General features: G+C 45.8%; 2 protein-coding genes across 24 annotated transcripts in view; both read left to right on the forward strand.

The window, feature by feature from the left end:
- Kalrn (kalirin RhoGEF kinase) overlaps positions 1–17,066 on the forward strand; it is a 615,547-nt gene that overhangs the window by 238,811 nt on the left and 359,670 nt on the right. The window lies entirely within an intron of this gene.
- LOC130871561 (tropomyosin alpha-3 chain-like) lies at positions 8,627–10,704 on the forward strand. 2 transcript variants are annotated; one of them, XM_057765023.1, is made up of 2 exons: positions 8,753–8,820; positions 8,955–10,704. In XM_057765023.1, exons 1-2 carry the CDS (start codon positions 8,753–8,755, stop codon positions 9,433–9,435), a joined length of 549 nt encoding a protein of 182 aa, XP_057621006.1. In that variant the 3' UTR covers positions 9,436–10,704. The 2 variants fall into 2 exon arrangements, with proteins under 2 accessions (XP_057621005.1, XP_057621006.1); XM_057765022.1 differs by having other exon boundaries at positions 8,627–10,703.

Here is a 17,066-nt window from a genome sequence, read left to right on the forward strand (position 1 = left end):
AATGGAGGGAATTAAAGGCTTTTTCCCTGGCCTCGGTGATGAATGACACTGCCAAGAAACAGATGAATGCCAGCAGCTACTCACTACGCCAGCCAATGATTGCAGTAATGATCAATTCTTCAGGGAGAGGCGGGGAAAGGGGCAGGGATATGGATGGTTCTGCAAATCCATTGAGGCATTTCAGTCTCCGTTCTTGGAACACACACACACAAACACACACACAAACACACATTTGAACATATAAATAATTTTGTAGCATATTATGTTTCAAGTTTCAGGTGAGTCCTTTGCTGTTTAGCCTTGTTTAACTACTGAATTACGTCTTCCTTTGAAGACAGAGCCCTATTATATAAAACGAATCTTGTGGGTCCTCTCCCCAGAGGAATATATACTCATTAAATACCTCCAAGGGAAACAATACAGTGCAGATCCAGATGCTCAACCTTCCCAATTTCAGAAGTCGAGAATATGATAACTTCTTTTAATCAAGAACAAGTCGCCAGGAGTCAGGTGCTGGACGGTGGCCTGCAGGGGTGAACAAAAGCAGAGAAGGCTATGCCCACAGAACTTCACAGGGGAAACAGATGGGAAATGTATGACTTCACCAATAAATACGTAATTACAAACCAGTAGTCTCACGTCAGCACAGCAAGGAGTGCTATGACAAGGGCAAAAGGCAGGGGTGGGTTCAGATGAGGAGGGGTTCAGTGCATTGATCATTAGCAATCAGCATTGGCTGGACAAGCTCCAGTTCGCTCATTGATAATCATGCATAGTGTGTGGATTAATTGACATGAAGTCCTAGGCATATCAGATTGTATCTAAAATCATTAGCTCATAAGTTACCCACTTATGTTTTCTTCCTGTGTCCACTGTTTATCTACTGATTAAATGTATAATTAATTAACCGTCTTAGGTGACGGTTACTGAAGGTATTTGTTTTCTAGGAGTATTATAGCAAATACCACAACCAGTGTGCCTTAAACATCAGGCATTTAAACAACAACAACAACAACAACAAGTGCAGCTCCATAGTAGAGCACTTGCCCAGTATGTACAAGGACCAGAATTCTACCCCCAGCAACACCATCACAACAAAACACAAATATCAGAAATGTCTTTTCTTCAGTTTTGGCTGTGTGGACACAAGAGCCCAGACTGGGTTCTCCTGAGGCCCTCTTGGTATCTTGCCAAAAAAGGTATCTTTCTTGGTGTGTTCCCCGGTGTGTCTCTATGTCCTGGTCTCCTGGTTTTATAAGACAAGGGATTGGGCTCCACACTAATGGCTGCATTTTAAATTAATTACTTCCTTAACAACCCTCTCCCCAAGTGTGAACACATTCTGAGATGTTAGGGTTTAGAACTTCAACATGGCGATGTGAGTTTATTTTAGTCCATAATCTGGAAATAACTGCATAAATCCTGGGTAGAAAATCAGAAACTTCCTCGGTTTTATTTATGAATTGGTACCAATAAAGCCCACCAAGAGAGTGTGTTCATGAGCAAATCCGGAAGTAAAAAGGCTAAAACTGGCTACTTTAGATTTTTCTCATCGCATGGGTTTTGGGGGTTTTTGTTGTTGTTGGTTTTTTTTTTTCTGACCAATAACAATGGTCACCTTCTAAACCCTTTAGGAAAATGCCCTCTGGTTTCCTACAGTGTCTCAGAAAGCCAGGTTTCCTGAGCTCTCTGGGGCCTTCCTCTTTCTTAATTGTGCCTCTGTCAATGAAATTCTCCATTCCTTGACCTTCTCTGCTGGCAGGGAAGGCATCTGAAAATAAGTCTGAGCCTAGTCTACATAGAACAGTCATGTAGCCATCCATGGATAGTTCTTCATGAGACAGAAGCATCTGTAAACTCAACACAGCCTTATTTACACTTTTAATTAGCTGGTTCTTTGGGAAAAAGCAAGTTAGCAAGTTGCTAATAGCCTGTGTCTGGAGTTGTAAAATATGAAATGGTATTAATTTTCTGTTGTTATACCGACTAAGAGGATCCATAGTAGTGGCTCACAGTGTGCATCTGGGCAGTAGGAAGCCCTCCCCCAGCACGTGTTTCATGGCAGCTTCAATGCCATTAATTCACACAGTAGAGGTAAATATTGCATTTGATGGTATGTAAATCAAGCCACTTGCAAAAAGTTTGCGGTGATCTCTCTGTTTGGAGGGCACGTTGCAGATGACAGCCCCAAGGAAAAGCCACATTTGCTGCAAGAGACGGGAAGAATCTAGGCTGGTGACTCTCCACTCAGACACATTGCTGTGAGGTGACCGGTCACTGCTGATTCACGGAATCAAATCAGAATTCTCCTGCACTTCCTAGAGTAGCAGAATTTCTAGATTTGGATGGAAACATGCACACACACATGCATCCACATGCCATACACACATGAACACATATTTACACACTAATGTAAGTGTGAATAGCAAAGCATCTTTTATAATCTTAGAGCTGGAGGAAAAGGAAGAGTAGGATGAAGAGGAGGAAGGGGTAAATGTTTTATGCATATTTAAAAATTAGAATCATGTAGAAAGCTGAGTAAAATAAGTATTTCTCGCCTTCTTTTCTTCTCCACCCCCGTCTTCCTCCTGTTCCCCTTCATCTTCCTCCTGTCTTAGAAAATCATAATCTCTGGAAGCAAAGCCTTGGGAACATGTGTTTTTGACAAGTTCCCGAAATTAGTTATGTTTACATTACAGTTAAAGACTCTTGTTCTGTAACAGTTATGTGTATAAAATAGTTACTCCCTAAAACAAAACATCTCAAGACCCAAAAGACTTCCGTGAGATAGCCCAAGAACTTTTATGGACCTTCTCTGCATTAAAACTAGAGAAAATTATTTTTAATAATTGGTTAAAGTCTCTGGAAAGAATCCCAAATTCATACAGAAAACAAAGAAGCGTATATTTAAAAATAAAAGAACACATAAAACTCATTAAGAACGGTATCCATGGTGTTTGAGTCAAGGTCCCCTCTCTTCTCTGCCCTTGCACTCCTGTAGGATGAAATCACTGCATACCATAATTATGATTGCAGGTCCCTTTTCCTCCAGCTCCTGGCTAAAGGTCTGTCTTCCCAGGTAGAACATCTCTAATCCTGCCCCAGCCACCTGTGCCAAGGTTTGGTCCTGGGTGAGTGTGAATTAGAGGCGTAGATCTAGTCCCCTACAAAGACATCACTCAGGGAACGGCAGCTGTACCATGGGGCCTTGCTAGGAGAATATTAGGGTCTCTCTTTGCTGGGAGAGACAAGCCATGGAGACTTGAGGTTACTCATCCATTACCCAGAAAAGTTAGCTCCCAAAGTGGAGGTACCACCAAGGAAAGTACCCCACTGCCTACAACCCCAACCTTAGAGCCATAGATGGCTTAGAGGTTTGACTTGAGGGTAGAAACCTGCACACACATATGCTTACACACTAGGATGGGCATGTATACACACATGAATGTGTTTATATACACAGACAACATATATACACACAAAAATAGTGGCGTTGAAGGTGAAACAATTAAGCAAAGGTTCAGATTGTCAGGTTTTAGAAAGCTGAGATCTAAATATGTGCTTTCTACAGGAAATATACTTGGGCTTCAATGGTATACACTGAATGAATATACAAGGATGGAAAAACATCCAGCCATTGCCTAGAGTAACAATACTGAGTTGCACCAACACACCTCCTTTGTGCCACCACTGGCTAAATATGTGTTGTAGGCCCAACATGAGCAGGTTCCAGGGATTATTGGCCTTGGTAGCCCTTAAAGTTTACATGACCTGAGCTTCTGTGTTGAGATTCTGAGTCTAAAGATGGAAGTGGAGTGGCTACTGCATGTTCCTTGCTGACAGGAGGAAGGACCATCTATTTTCTGGGCTTGGGTCACCCTGGGGTTCCTTAGGCAGGCCTGCCAGAGAACCTGAGATTGCCAAGTACCGAATGGCATGCCAGCCAGCCTATTCTTACCAGTCAAGTTCAACAGGATGCGGTGTTTGTTTCTCTACAAACAGTCTTGTGGGTGGAATTTCCCTTTTCTGCCCACTCAGTTCCTACCCATTTATGATATTTGTTTTTGGTTCCACCATCAACATTTTACTAGACTGGGGAGGAGAGCAGAACAGAGCATGCTCAGAACTCAGCCACGGGGAAGTATGTGCCTACATAGAAGGCAGCAGTCCTCTACTCTTACTGTTCCTTCAGTCACCTGAGGACTTTTTAAAAACATGCTGCATTCGGTTCCTGTTACCCTAGATTGTGGTTTAACTGTCCCCGAAAATCTATACAAGATTGGGACTCAGTTGGAGAATCACCCATCCAATGTGAAGAAATTAAGTCAGCTCGCATTAGACCTGAGTCAAGCTCTACAGCTGATCATTACCCTGCAGAGTTTGTTGGAGAGTGGAGCCCCCTACCACCACCAGCACCAGCACCAGCACCACCACCAGCACCACCACCAGCACCAGCACCACCAGCACCACCAGCACCACCAGCACCACCAGCACCACCAGCACCACCACCAGCACCACCACCAGCACCACCACCACCACCACCACCACCACCACCACCACCACCACCACCACGACGCAGTGTAAAAAGCATTCAGGAGAACACCTGCCTGTACACACCCCTTCCTGCTCCCCACCAATGCTTCTGATGCCTGTTGGCCTCTGTGCACTGGTCCCCAGTCAGCCATGTCTCTATGGGAAACACGGAGTCCTTGGGCCTAGGAAGAGCATCTCACTGTCACTCCAGTGCACACCACATGCTTTCACACCTGCTGCTCAGCGTTGGCCCAGGTTGATTCTGAAAAGCATCTCCGAGCTTAGGCCTTTGATATGTGCTTGGCACTAGCCTGGCTCAGTCTTCTCTCTTGATTGTTACCTCATCTTGGTCTCCTCCACCTTACTACTGTTTCTCTGCTCAAACCTCTGACATCTCTTTTCTTGTCATTTGTTGTTCTCTGAGGACTCTCTCTCCTCATGGTTTTTCCCCTGGGCTGTTTGTGGGTTATCCTCTGTGTTTTCAGCCAAGCCTCCCTCAGCTTACCTACACATTTCCACACACTGATCTACAGGACTGTCTGCTTACGTCATGGTCTACAGATACCAAGGGGTTAATTTATATGAAATTCAGCCAACACTGACCCATGCCTCTTCTTTGCAGTCTCCTGGAATGAAAGGCATAAAATGGTCCCTGAAACCTGGTGTGTCAGGCAAGATCAGGTCTGCCAAAGGCTGACCTGAAAAGCAGGACACCTGTGGGAAGTGTCAGAGGTAAAAGGCAGCAGCCATGCTCATGTGCCGCCCTGGCCATGGACAACACTGACCAGGAGCCCAAGTAACGGGCAGAGCCTGATCAAAGGCATAGGACTGAAACATTTGCAGCTCAGATATTTAGGTGTCAGAAGTCAGGGCCAGGTGAACGGATGAGAGGGGGCAGTCAGAAGCAGAGGACGTAGTTGATGACAAATTGAATGTTGTTGGAAGGCCGCTTGGTTGTTCCAGACACTCAGCAGCTCAAACTTGAAATAAACACACAGAAACTGTATTATTTAAATCACTACTTGGCCCATTAGCTCTAGCTCCTTATTGACTAACTCTTACATCTTAATTTAACCCATCTCCATTAATCTGTGCATCACCACGAGGTCGTGGCCTACCAGTAAAGTTTTGGCATCTTTTCCCGGCAGGGCTACATGGCTTCTCTCTGACTCCGCCTCCTTTTTTCCAGCATTCAGTTTAGTTTTCCCCACCTGGCTCTACTCTATCCTATCAGGCCCAAAACAGCTGCTTTATTAACCAATGGTATTCACAGCGTACAGAGGGGAATTCCACATCAGCTGAAGGACTAGAAATAGGGAAGAATAAAAAGATTTCCTTTAGAAAATTCTTTTGATTCTCATCTCAAAGCATGGCTAGAGCCTGACCTCTTGTCACCCTACTCCAAACCAGCATCAGTTTTTGTAACCCCTACATCTTGCTTATCTGCGCTAGCTAACCTGCATTTCCTGCTGTTTCTTGGTTCTGGTGGTTGTTGCTTCGCTGATCCCCCACTTTGGGGAGTCTATCCTTCCCGACATGCTTCCCTCTCCCACTTCCCCCAGGGACAGGCCCAGGTATTGCTGCTTGAGAAGCATGCCTTGATTCTTCATCTTTTGTAGCACCCCTACAACCCTTATGTTCTATCCTTCCCTACCTATAATTTACATGGCACTGAAATGTATGCTTAGTAGAACTTCATCAGCTTACTCTCTAATGTTCCTAATAATGTGGCAGAAGAATTTTTGCATCTTTGTTCCTGCTTGTGTCATGTCTTGATAACTGGATGGATGGATGGATGGATGGATGGATGGATGGATGGATGGATGGACAGATAATAAATATATAAGATAACAAAGTTAAGACTTGAACAATAAAGTAAGACACCAACTAAAGGAGCCTTGAAATCCTGGACTTCTTGTGTTCTATGTAGACAAATTCCTGTTCCTCTATAGCCTTGGGTTCACTGGTAGATAGTATTGTTTCACAAAGAGAGAGGCTGGAAGAAGTCTACCCATCAGCTCTCTTTGCCCATTCTAGAAAGGTACTAATCTAGAACTTCCAGAGCAAGTCAAGGGTACAACAGAATGGCTTCAAGGATAGGGACATTTCATTCTCTCTCTAGAGGTTCTGTTTCCATGGGATACGATTCCTGATACCTGTGGATGAAATGTCGCTTCACCATGTCTTGTCTCCTGTGGTGAACGTACTTAGCAGTCGGGATTTGTTGGCATTCAGGGCAAAGTGAAATATAATGGCAAGAATAAGCACGGACACTGGGTGCCAGCTGCAGCTCTGTATTTCCCTTCTCGTGCAGCCTTAGGCAGGGTATTCAAATTCCTCACCATCTCCTCTGTAACCTGAGGATAAGGGCAGTGCCTTTGCTGGCAATGTTGTTAGGATAGAATGTGGCCTTGTTTTTAGGCACAACACTTGTGGTGTTGTACTTGGCAAATGTCCACCTATTCTTTTTGTTGGATCCGAAATGCTTTAAAAATAATAATTTTTGTTTGGGACAGTTCCTCAGAGTTCCCAGCTGTGGGACTTCTCAAACATTCAAGTGCATGCCTTGTTAAAGTGCTGATCTGATGCAGGTCATGTGTACCTGGTACTCAGCACTGCTGACCAGCTCTCTGCTACTGCTGCGCTTGGCACCTCAGACCATACTCTAACTAGACCCCGTACAAGAAGGCCAAGGAGAGATGGATACTGATGAATGTGTTTAACTCAACATTAAAGACAGCCTAGAATTACCACACTGCAATTATTCCTAATCACTTTCTCTTCTGGGCTCCCTGAATCTAATACCAGCTGTACCTACCTTTATAATCTTGCAGAAGGTTGTCTGTCTGTCTGTCTGTCTGTCTATCTACTATCATCTATATCTATCTATCTACCTACCTATCATCTACACACACACACACACACACACACACACACACACACTCACCCCCATGGAGATTTCTCTCAGTGCCAAGAAAAGAAGAGAAGGATGATTCTCTTTTTCAACCTGCAGTGGGTTCTGTGGCCCTTTAACATATGGCCAGGCGATTGTTTTCATGGCTGTTTAATGATTTGTGAAGCAATTGCTGGAGGAAACATCTCTACAACAAGCCAGGCCAGAGGGGCAAAGGGATCTGTGGGCCAATGTTATCACTGCTAAGCACCCGTCTGTTCCTACTCCTTCCTCTCTGTAGCTAGCAGGGACAGATGGCTTCCACCTGGGTTGACCTACTGTCTGGCCAAACCAGACCAGATAGTCATCCATCAGCTTCCCTGTTTGCCCCCCAGAGGGCATCCTGTGGTTTGTGGGGCAGGGTTGGAGGTTTTGCTCATGACTTCCCATGGCTGCTGCAGCGCAGCTTCGGGCACTGTCAGTTCTTACTCCAGATGTTACCGGCCCGGTGTCCATATGTTTCAAGGCGGGATCAGCAGGTTTGCACAGTAATGTTAAACTAATTAATCATAAATGTATGCTTTAGCAGCTCCAGGATCCAAAGTGGGCTTGGGATTCCACAGATGTAAATGATACATATGGTCTTATTAAGCTGGAGGGAAAGGTAAGGCGGAGCGCTCTCCATTGCCTTGGTGCAGTCTGTTTTCTTACTGGACTTTTTCCCCAGAACCACTAAAACCTATGTGGGAAAATCAGCAAATAACTTCCTGTAACTATCTTTGGGTGTGACAAAATAAAAATAAAAGTTGCATGACACCAGAGAAAATGAGAAAAGGGGTCCAGCAGAGTGAGGGACCAAAGCCCTGGTTCAGTCGCATTTGATCTCTTTGTGACTGAACACATCACTCAACTGATTTAACGAACATTAAGAATCAACTAAATGAAGTCAAGACTTATCTATGTTCTGTTTTTATTTTCTAAGGATAAAATTGATATTTTTACATGAGCTTGGCTTCCGAAAAACTTTAAACAAAGAAGTTTACAGTTTATGCTCCTTATAAGAGCAGTAGTCACGAAAACCTGCCTGTTTCGCTACTCCCAAATCCGCAATCCACTCTTAATAAATAAATAAATAAATAAATAAATAAATAAATAAATAACAACACTTTACTAAACTCAAAAGAGATGGAAGAGGAGGAGCGGCTACAACGCCGAGCGGAGGAGGTAGGACCCCGAATTCCAGAAGCAGCTGGGTGGGCACCATGGCCGGCATCACCACCATCGAGGCGGTGAAGCGCAAGATCCAGGTTCTGCAGCAGCAGGCGGATGATGCCGAGGAGAGGGCCGAGCGCCTCCAGCGGGAAGTGGAGGGAGAAAGGCGGGCCCGGGAGCAGGCTGAAGCCGAGGTGGCCTCCTTGAACCGTAGGATCCAGCTGGTTGAAGAGGAGCTGGACCGTGCTCAGGAGCGCCTTGCCACTGCTCTGCAAAAGCTAGAGGAAGCAGAAAAGGCTGCTGATGAGAGCAAGAGAGGTATGAAGGTGATTGAAAACCGAGCTCTAAAAGATGAAGAGAAGATGGAACTTCAGGAGATCCAGCTAAAGGAAGCAAAGCACATTGCCGAAGAGGCAGACAGGAAGTATGAAGAGGTGGCTCGTAAGTTGGTGATTATTGAAGGAGACTTGGAACGCACAGAGGAACGGGCCGAGCTGGCAGAGTCCCGTTGCCGAGAGATGGATGAGCAGATCAGACTGATGGACCAGAACCTGAAGTGTCTGAGTGCTGCTGAGGAAAAGTACTCTCAGAAAGAAGACAAGTATGAAGAAGAGATAAAGATTCTTACTGACAAACTCAAGGAGGCAGAGACCCGTGCTGAGTTTGCTGAAAGATCGGTAGCCAAACTGGAAAAGACCATTGATGACTTGGAAGATAAGCTGAAGTGCACCAAAGAGGAACACCTCTGTACACAAAGGATGCTGGACCAGACCCTGCTGGACCTGAACGAGATGTAGAGCACCCCCTAGTCCCCGCCCTGCCACCGCTCCTCCCTCTGACCCTGACTCCGCCTGAGGCCAGCCTGCCTGAAGCTGACCTTGAAACCGAGGGCTGATCTTTTTAACTGAGGGCCGCTTTCCCTCCTGCCCCCCTCTACCCTTCATGTCTTTCTCATAAAACTGTGTCAGCCTCTTCCCAGAGTTCCCAGCTGGAGGGGCTGAGCACCTTTGGGAACAATATTTAAGGGAGTGTGAGCACAATGCATTTGTCTTCAGTGCACTTGATCTGCACATTGTGATTCCTTTTGTCTTAGCGACCATTGTAACATTCCAAGAGCTTCCACAGCTTGGAGCAGCAGCCCAGTTCCTTGTCACTGTTGGAAGGTGACATGCCGACCTAATGGATACTGCTCTCTCCATAGAGGAGGAACACAGGACAGCCAGCAGAGCCCAGCAGGCTCCACTGTGGGACACCTCAGTTCTCTGCACCAAGTCCTAGCCAAACAACAGGAAATTCTAGGAAGTTAGCCAGAAGCAAAAAAACTCTTCCGGGCTGTGAAGGTTCCATCTTTGATATCTTTGAACAACTTTAACCTTGTTTTTTGTTTTTTTGTTTTTTTTTTTTTTTTTTTTTTTTGGTTTTTCGAGACAGGGTTTCTCTGGTTTTGGGCCTGTCCTGGAACTAGCTCTTGTAGACCAGGCTGGTCTCGAACTCACAGAGATCCGCCTGCCTCTGCCTCCCGAGTGCTGGGATTAAAGGCATGCGCCACCACTGCCCGGCTTTAACCTTGTTTTTTATGTTTCACTTTTTCTATCAGTCGTGACCAAATGAGTCGGTGAGGCGTCTGCAATGCCCCACCCCCAGGCCTTGTGCATGCCAGGCAAGCATGCTACTGCGCGGGCCCCAGCCCCAGCCCCACTGGTCTCCCCTCCTCCCCTTCCTAACTGCTTACAGGGATCATGCTGACCCTTAGTATTCACCTGCCCCGAGAGAGAAAGAAAAGGAAGATTATGTTCGTGCCACTGATTTAGCCGTGTGGACGCCATCTCACTGCCGTTCCCGAAGCTGCTGTCTCTTAAAGTGCCATCTCATTGTGCTTCGTATCAGCCAGAGCTGGAGGAATCTTGAATAGCTTATGTAAAAAACTTTTTAAATTTTATATTATTTTGAAATTTTGCTTTTGGGGACTTGGGTTATCTTGGTCAACCCATTGGCTGTGAGAATCCTTTGCGGTCTGTGGGCTGGCGCTGTGCCGACCTTTCAAGTGTCCCCACCCAGTCGCCGTGTTCAGGCAGTCTCTTCAAGGCCTGTTCCAGGTGGACACGCTGCAGCTTACTGTCTTGTTTGTACTCCTGTCAGAGAGAACCCCATAGTGCAACTGTTTTGATACTGAATATCAACACGTGACATTTTGAAATAAAGAACCAGTCCTTCAAAAAAAAAAAAAAGAGATGGAAGAACATGAGACAGTTTAATGTTGACTACATACAGCCTGGCCAGATCTATTAAATAATTTAAATAGTTAAATGAGCTTAGTAAATTTAATTTTTAATTAAAAATACTAAATCTGTTAACAATAAAAATATCTCACAGCTACTCAAATAATACAAAATAGAGAAGAAAGAAACTCCACACCATTTTTGCTCCTCAGTGAGAGTGAGGGCCGGAGTGTGGTTCAGTTGCTCGGGCTCTTGCCTGTATATGCGGAGCCGTGGGTTCCCTCCCCAACACTAATTTAAAAAATAGTGAGCTCCCACTAGCTCTATAGCACACTGAGAGGTGATGTTTGGGTAATGAACTGGTTAGAAAGAGAATCTCCTCTATTTATATTTAAAGAAACAAATATGCCTGATAATTATCCATATGTTCTCTAATTAGGAAAGCATTTTAAGCCAGCTTGTATATGTCTAGGAGCACTGAGACAACAAAGACTCGTGAAAACTACCCATTGCCATGCATAGCTGGTACAGAGCTTGGTTACTGGCAATCAGGTGTATATCCCTGGCGTGCACAGTGTTTATTTCAGTTAATGCAATATTGAGTGATTTTCTGAGCATGTTGGCCCTTGGCCAGTTGTTAGCCTGTGTTCCCTCCTTAACTTTGGATTTGGGGTCAAAGGCTCTAGTATTTGTCAAAAGGATTGAGTCCTTTTTAGGGAAAGTAGTCCTTGAGTGGTATTTAGGCTTTGCCTTTCTATTGGTTAGATAGGCAGGTCACTACTTCCATAACCACGGTAACCATGAAAATGTCATGGCTCTTTTAATGGGTATGGAATTAAGATCCATGCCTGGGACATGGAGATGAAACAGATCTTTGATGACTTTCTGCTGTCTCCGGAAATAAGTCACACTGTCCTGAGAGCATAAAATGAAGGGCCTCACACCCAGCCCGGAGAGAAAGGTCCTTCCCCACCTGGGGATCCCGACAGAGAGAAGCAGAAGACTTTGTCCCCCTGGGTAAGGACAAGACAGTGTAACTATGGGTTCTCTGGATGTGGCAAGCACATGCCAAGCAGTAGGGGTGTCTCGAGAAGTCTGGTTCAAGACTCGGTTACCTATCTTTCTACCTTAAGGAATGAAAGAATACGACGTCAGACAATGTTACTAGCAAGGTCTGAATTATCAGTCCTCTCTGGGTCAAGGAAAACATTGTTATAACTCAGAGCACCTACCAGAAAAGGTGTAGTAAGTGGGGCAGAGACTGGCAGTTGTAGGGTTGGCATACATGTGACAGGCCTTACGGAAGATGCATCTTCCCAGGAACAGTAAGGGACATTGCACTGTGCTCTCTGTGAAAGCAGTCTGGGGCTTTGTCTGTTTCTGGTACCTCTCATTGGAATAGTTGACACACTTATTATCGTGCATTTATTAATACTTTGATTTGGTTTGTACAGGTTGGGGGATAATGCTAGTTTGCTAAAACTAGATGAGGGAAAAGACAATGCCATTCATTGCATTAGTGGTTACCAGGCAACTGACTGGATGCTTTGTGTTGCTTCGAGTGTCTGACCAGAGTGGGGGTCTGTGACCAAAGAACTATGAAGTTTGTCTCAGTATTTAGAAGTGAATGGGAATCAGAGAATGCACACACCTGGCAATAATCTCTAGCAACCAGCCCCAGTTCCAGAGCTTAAGGTTGTTAAAGCCATAGCTTATTTCTACAGCGGGTGTCTCCTCACAGTCCTTGTACTTTTTAATGGAAAGCTATCAGAATCTTGATCAGTAAGCACCTTTGCAATTTTCGTAGCCACTTGGGGAAAGCCAAGAGCCATGTTCGAAATGAGAGCCCTTTCGGTAGGGCTGAAAGCTCAAGATTCTGCCAAGTAGTCCTTAGGAAAGTGGCTGCTCTAATTTCAGTGGTCACAGCAGATGGCAAGGCCACAGGAGAGGAGCTATCCATATGTAATCTCTGGTTAATGCCTTTGGGAATGAAACAAACGAGTGGGGGACTTCATAGGTAGCAAAAGCAGGCAGGGTACCAGGTTTGCACATCAGCAGGATTTTGCTGGTCTTAATTTCTTTTCCTGCTCGGAACCAAATGATGAGGGATAATAGTAGATACAACAGACCATGAGGCAACCACACTGCATTCTGAAGAATGGATCAAAGTAATAGTAGCTCGTACTATACTGCACTTTAAAAGATGATGCTAATAGTAGTGCCGAGTGTATATGGAGAAGCTAATCTATTCTGAAGGATGTTAGAAGATAGTCATCCGCTCAGCATACTGTAATCCCAGCACTCAGTGGGTAGAAGCAGAAGGGCCAGGAGTTCAAAGTCAGCTTCAGCTACAAAATGAGTTTGAGGTCAGTTTGTACACAAAGATACGCCTCCAGTCAAGTTATTATCCTCTGAGAAGCTCTTCTGAGGGAGGGGGGCTGAAGAGGAAAGAGAGAGGGAGGAGGGCAGGCCATTGGTTGTGTAGAACGTGAAGAACTCAGGAGATACAGCTCCAGACTCGATGTTCATGCTGCAAGGTAGTGAAGAGCCAAGATGTGGCCCATGGACCACAAGACTGAGCTCCGTATTTCTCAGGTAGGCAGTGCTGTCCTTGCCTCCTAGGCGCTGCTGGCCCAGAAATGGAAGATCTGAGATCACTTAGCTCGACTCCTGTCTTAGGGTTTCTGTTGCTGTGAAGAGACACCATGACCCCAGCAACTCTTGCAAAGGTTTTATTGGAGCTGGTTACAGTTTCAAGGTTTAGTCCATTATCATCGTGATGGGATACATGGAAGTCTGTGGGCAGATATGGTTGGTGCTGGACAGGGAGCTGAGAGTTCTGCATCTTGATCCACAGGCAGCAGAAAGACTCTGAGTCACTGGATGTGGCTTGAGCACATATGCGACCTCAAAACCCACCTCCCCGGTGACACTTCCTCCAACAAGACCACACCTCCTAGTAGTGCCACTCCCTCGGGGCCAAGCACTCAAACACATGATTCTACGGGGCCATACCTATTCAAACCATCCCAACTCTCTTATTTTATAAGTGAGGAAGCTGAGTCACAGGGACATCATGCTATCTTAAGTGAGTGTCATTGCTGTGAGCAGAATCCATCTATATTTCCTTCTGGTCCAGTGAATATGATGCCCTGACTGATAGACAGCTATGCAGTTACATTTGAGGATGTCAAGGAAAAAAATAGGGGAGAGCCAGGGAGAGGGGAGAGAGTGTCAGAAGCAGCTATAGCAGATGAAAAGGCTTAAAGAACCATGATCTCCTTTCTTGCTGGCAGTGTCTCAAAGACAAACATGACTCTCGGTGTTCTCTAAAAGAGACAGAACCATCACACAAAAGAGCCGCTCAGCGGACCGCCACAGGCCCAGCAGAGTCGTTTGTTTCTGCTTACCCAGCTCCGTATGGTTTGCTCACTTAGGCTCCTTAATGTCCCTCTTTCTTTCTTAAGGCGGTGGACTCTCCCTGCCACCCTGCCTTTCACGTTTTATTCGAGACTGTCCTTTTACTCGGGGCCATTTTAGAACCTGACTTCCCGTTTCCCTCGGGTTCTAGGTTATGAGTAGCATGATGAACTTGGTGTGTAACTGCCTGGATGTCTCGGCGTCCTGTACAGGAGCTGTAGAGAGAACACAAGCAAATGCATGAGCCAGCTGTCTCTTACTACTACTGTGCAGGGTGTTGTCTTGGCATTTTCTGACCCGTAACTGCTTGTTAGTTTTAGCACGACAGCTCCCTGCCCACTGATGAGGAAACATAAGAACATTTTCTTGGTGGTCTCTAGAATATGCTAGCTCTGGTCTTTTTTTTCCTCTGTGGTCTCAGGCTTAGGGTAGAGGGGACCTTGGAGAACTGTCAACATCCCCATTCCCTCAGACATGGGGAGCCCCTTCCCACCACCTCTGTCGGTGGCTCAAACCCTTCTCTTTCTGTATTCTCAATGACTAGCTTCTATCTCTGTGGAAGAACTTATTTAATATCACTTTAAATCATAGTTATTTGAGGGTTTGTCTTACATGGTGAACGCTGGGGTGCTCAGTAATCCTGTCCCACTCCTTGATCTCTCACAGCCCCTAACATGGCGCCTGCCCCACTCTCTATAAATATTTGAACGTGTGACAAGCTGCTAACAGGCTCCTGAGTTGGCCACAGTGGGACATCTGTAATAACTAGAAAGTTCTGTGTTCCCTGGGTAGGGGCAGAAGGGAAACAGCGCAATTACAGAGGTAATGGGTGTTTTACTCTTCTGCTTTTCTTGTGCCCTGTGTGACCAAAGCTGAGCACTGGGCTCCCCTCCAGGACAGGAACACTGAAGACTGTAGAGAGCTGTGTATAAATGGGAGGAGAAGAACCTTCCCGGGTGTGAGCTAGTTGGGATGCCAGCCTTGTGAGGCCTTTTCGGTGCTCTATCCCCCTGCCCATAGGTATCCTGGGGGTCATCTGCTGATGATTGCCCCTGGCTTCCTGTGTTTCTCTGAGATAGTGGCTCTCTGGCCTCTGGGCATGGTTGGCCTATGGGAGGTCAGGCTACACATGCCAGAGTTACTCTAGAGCGGGCTTCACCACTGCGCAGTGAAGCTTAATGTGTCAGTAGCTCAACTTCCACGAAGTTGAGCCAGGCCACGAGGAGGTGCATTTTATAGTTTCTTCAAAGGCCTCCAGAAAGAATGAACCCAGCTACTCTAACCCATTGATAAATAAACCCCTATCCATCCCGGCTCTCCCTTCCCCTTGCTGTGCTTCTGGGGAGAGTGTCCAAACTGAGGATTTTCCTGACATCTCTCCACCAAGGTCTGTTTCGTGAAGAACCTGGACAAAAACAATGACAGAAGCAGGAAATATGGGAGGGCTTCAGTGCTGTCCCCTAGGAGGCAGAACTATTAAAGCCAGCACATCCTTTTTCTCCCCCTTTCCCTCTTCTATTTCAAAGTGCAGGGTTGGGTTTTGCCCTGGCAGTTCTATAAATAGTCTAACTTTCCAGTGTTGTAAGTCAGCAAACGGTGCTGATAATGATCCGTAATTCTGTAAAGGACGGTTGTTTCACGAGACAGCAGCCGGAGATATTCTAGCTCTCTTAAGGGAATGCACAGAAGGGCTCATGCCATGCTAAAAACAGAGATGGAGCTCAGAGGCCGTTAGACATCAGAATGGACTTGTGCTTGTGTGCTTTGCTTAACCTTTAAACTTCCACGGAGACCTTCTAAACTAAGAGACCTTATCAGCCTGGGCCAGCTTTGGGATGGAGCATGTGGACGTGGGGGACAGTTGAGATGAATTGGAACTGTGGGAAAGGAAAATAAAGGAACCTTCATTAAGCCTCTCCCAGTGTTAATGAACTACAGTGGAGCTCACAGAGCCCAGAGTAAATGCTGCCACTGAGGAACATTTATCATCATCTGAGAAGATTTGTAGCAAAAAGTGAGAGTGTGAATAACCTGGCTCCTGGTCCTCCGGGCATCATGTGTGCAGAAGAGTTCCCCGAGGATGCCACATTACATGGCTGCTTTGATAGACAATTAATAGGAGGGAACCATTGAAAATAACCAGGATCACTACGGCGCTGTGTTGGTGGGGTTTTCCTTTTGTCTCGTTCCTTCCCGGAGAGCTTTTTGCTGGCCTAGTAGGAAACAACACACATATTCTCGAGTTTTTAATAGGCAGGCAACAATGGGAATGAACGTAAATAAAGCACAGTGTGAAAGGAGACAGCAGGTTGAGGAAGTTCCTGCAGATGCATTAGGGACACCCCTGTGCCATTCGACATCAAGTAGGAAAATGTTCCCAAGTCACGCAGGGAGAAGGGGCCCACAGATCTTATTTTGGAGTAGAAGAAAATATTGCGGCCTCTAAATTCTGACTTCATGAATACCCTGGCTAGTGGCTCCTACCTACCTGAGGTCTTTTGGCAGGGCATAAGAAGAGAGGGAGGTAGGAAGGACACCTTTGGCTGTTTAATTAACACATCTTTACCATCGCTGCCATGTTGTAGGGGACAATTATCCCTTAGGTACAGCTCTCTCCAGAGTAAGAGAGATATCTTTGCTTCCCTCAGCTCGTCCCATAAGCCACTATTTCCAAAGAGTGCTGTGTGGAAAGTAGCTTCCTTGACTTTGAGGATTCCATAGGAGTTAGATAAGGTGATTGCGCTGATGTGTGTTAGTCTTTGGCATACAGCCCATGCTGGTTCTCAGTT

The sequence above is a fragment of the Chionomys nivalis genome, chromosome 3 (assembly GCF_950005125.1).
Source record: "Chionomys nivalis chromosome 3, mChiNiv1.1, whole genome shotgun sequence".
NCBI lineage: Eukaryota > Metazoa > Chordata > Mammalia > Rodentia > Cricetidae > Chionomys > Chionomys nivalis.

Bases quoted from the DNA above. Each gene is read 5' to 3' on its own strand.
- LOC130871561 (XM_057765022.1), top strand. From the start codon at position 8,689: ATGGCCGGCATCACCACCATCGAGGCGGTGAAGCGCAAGATCCAGGTT.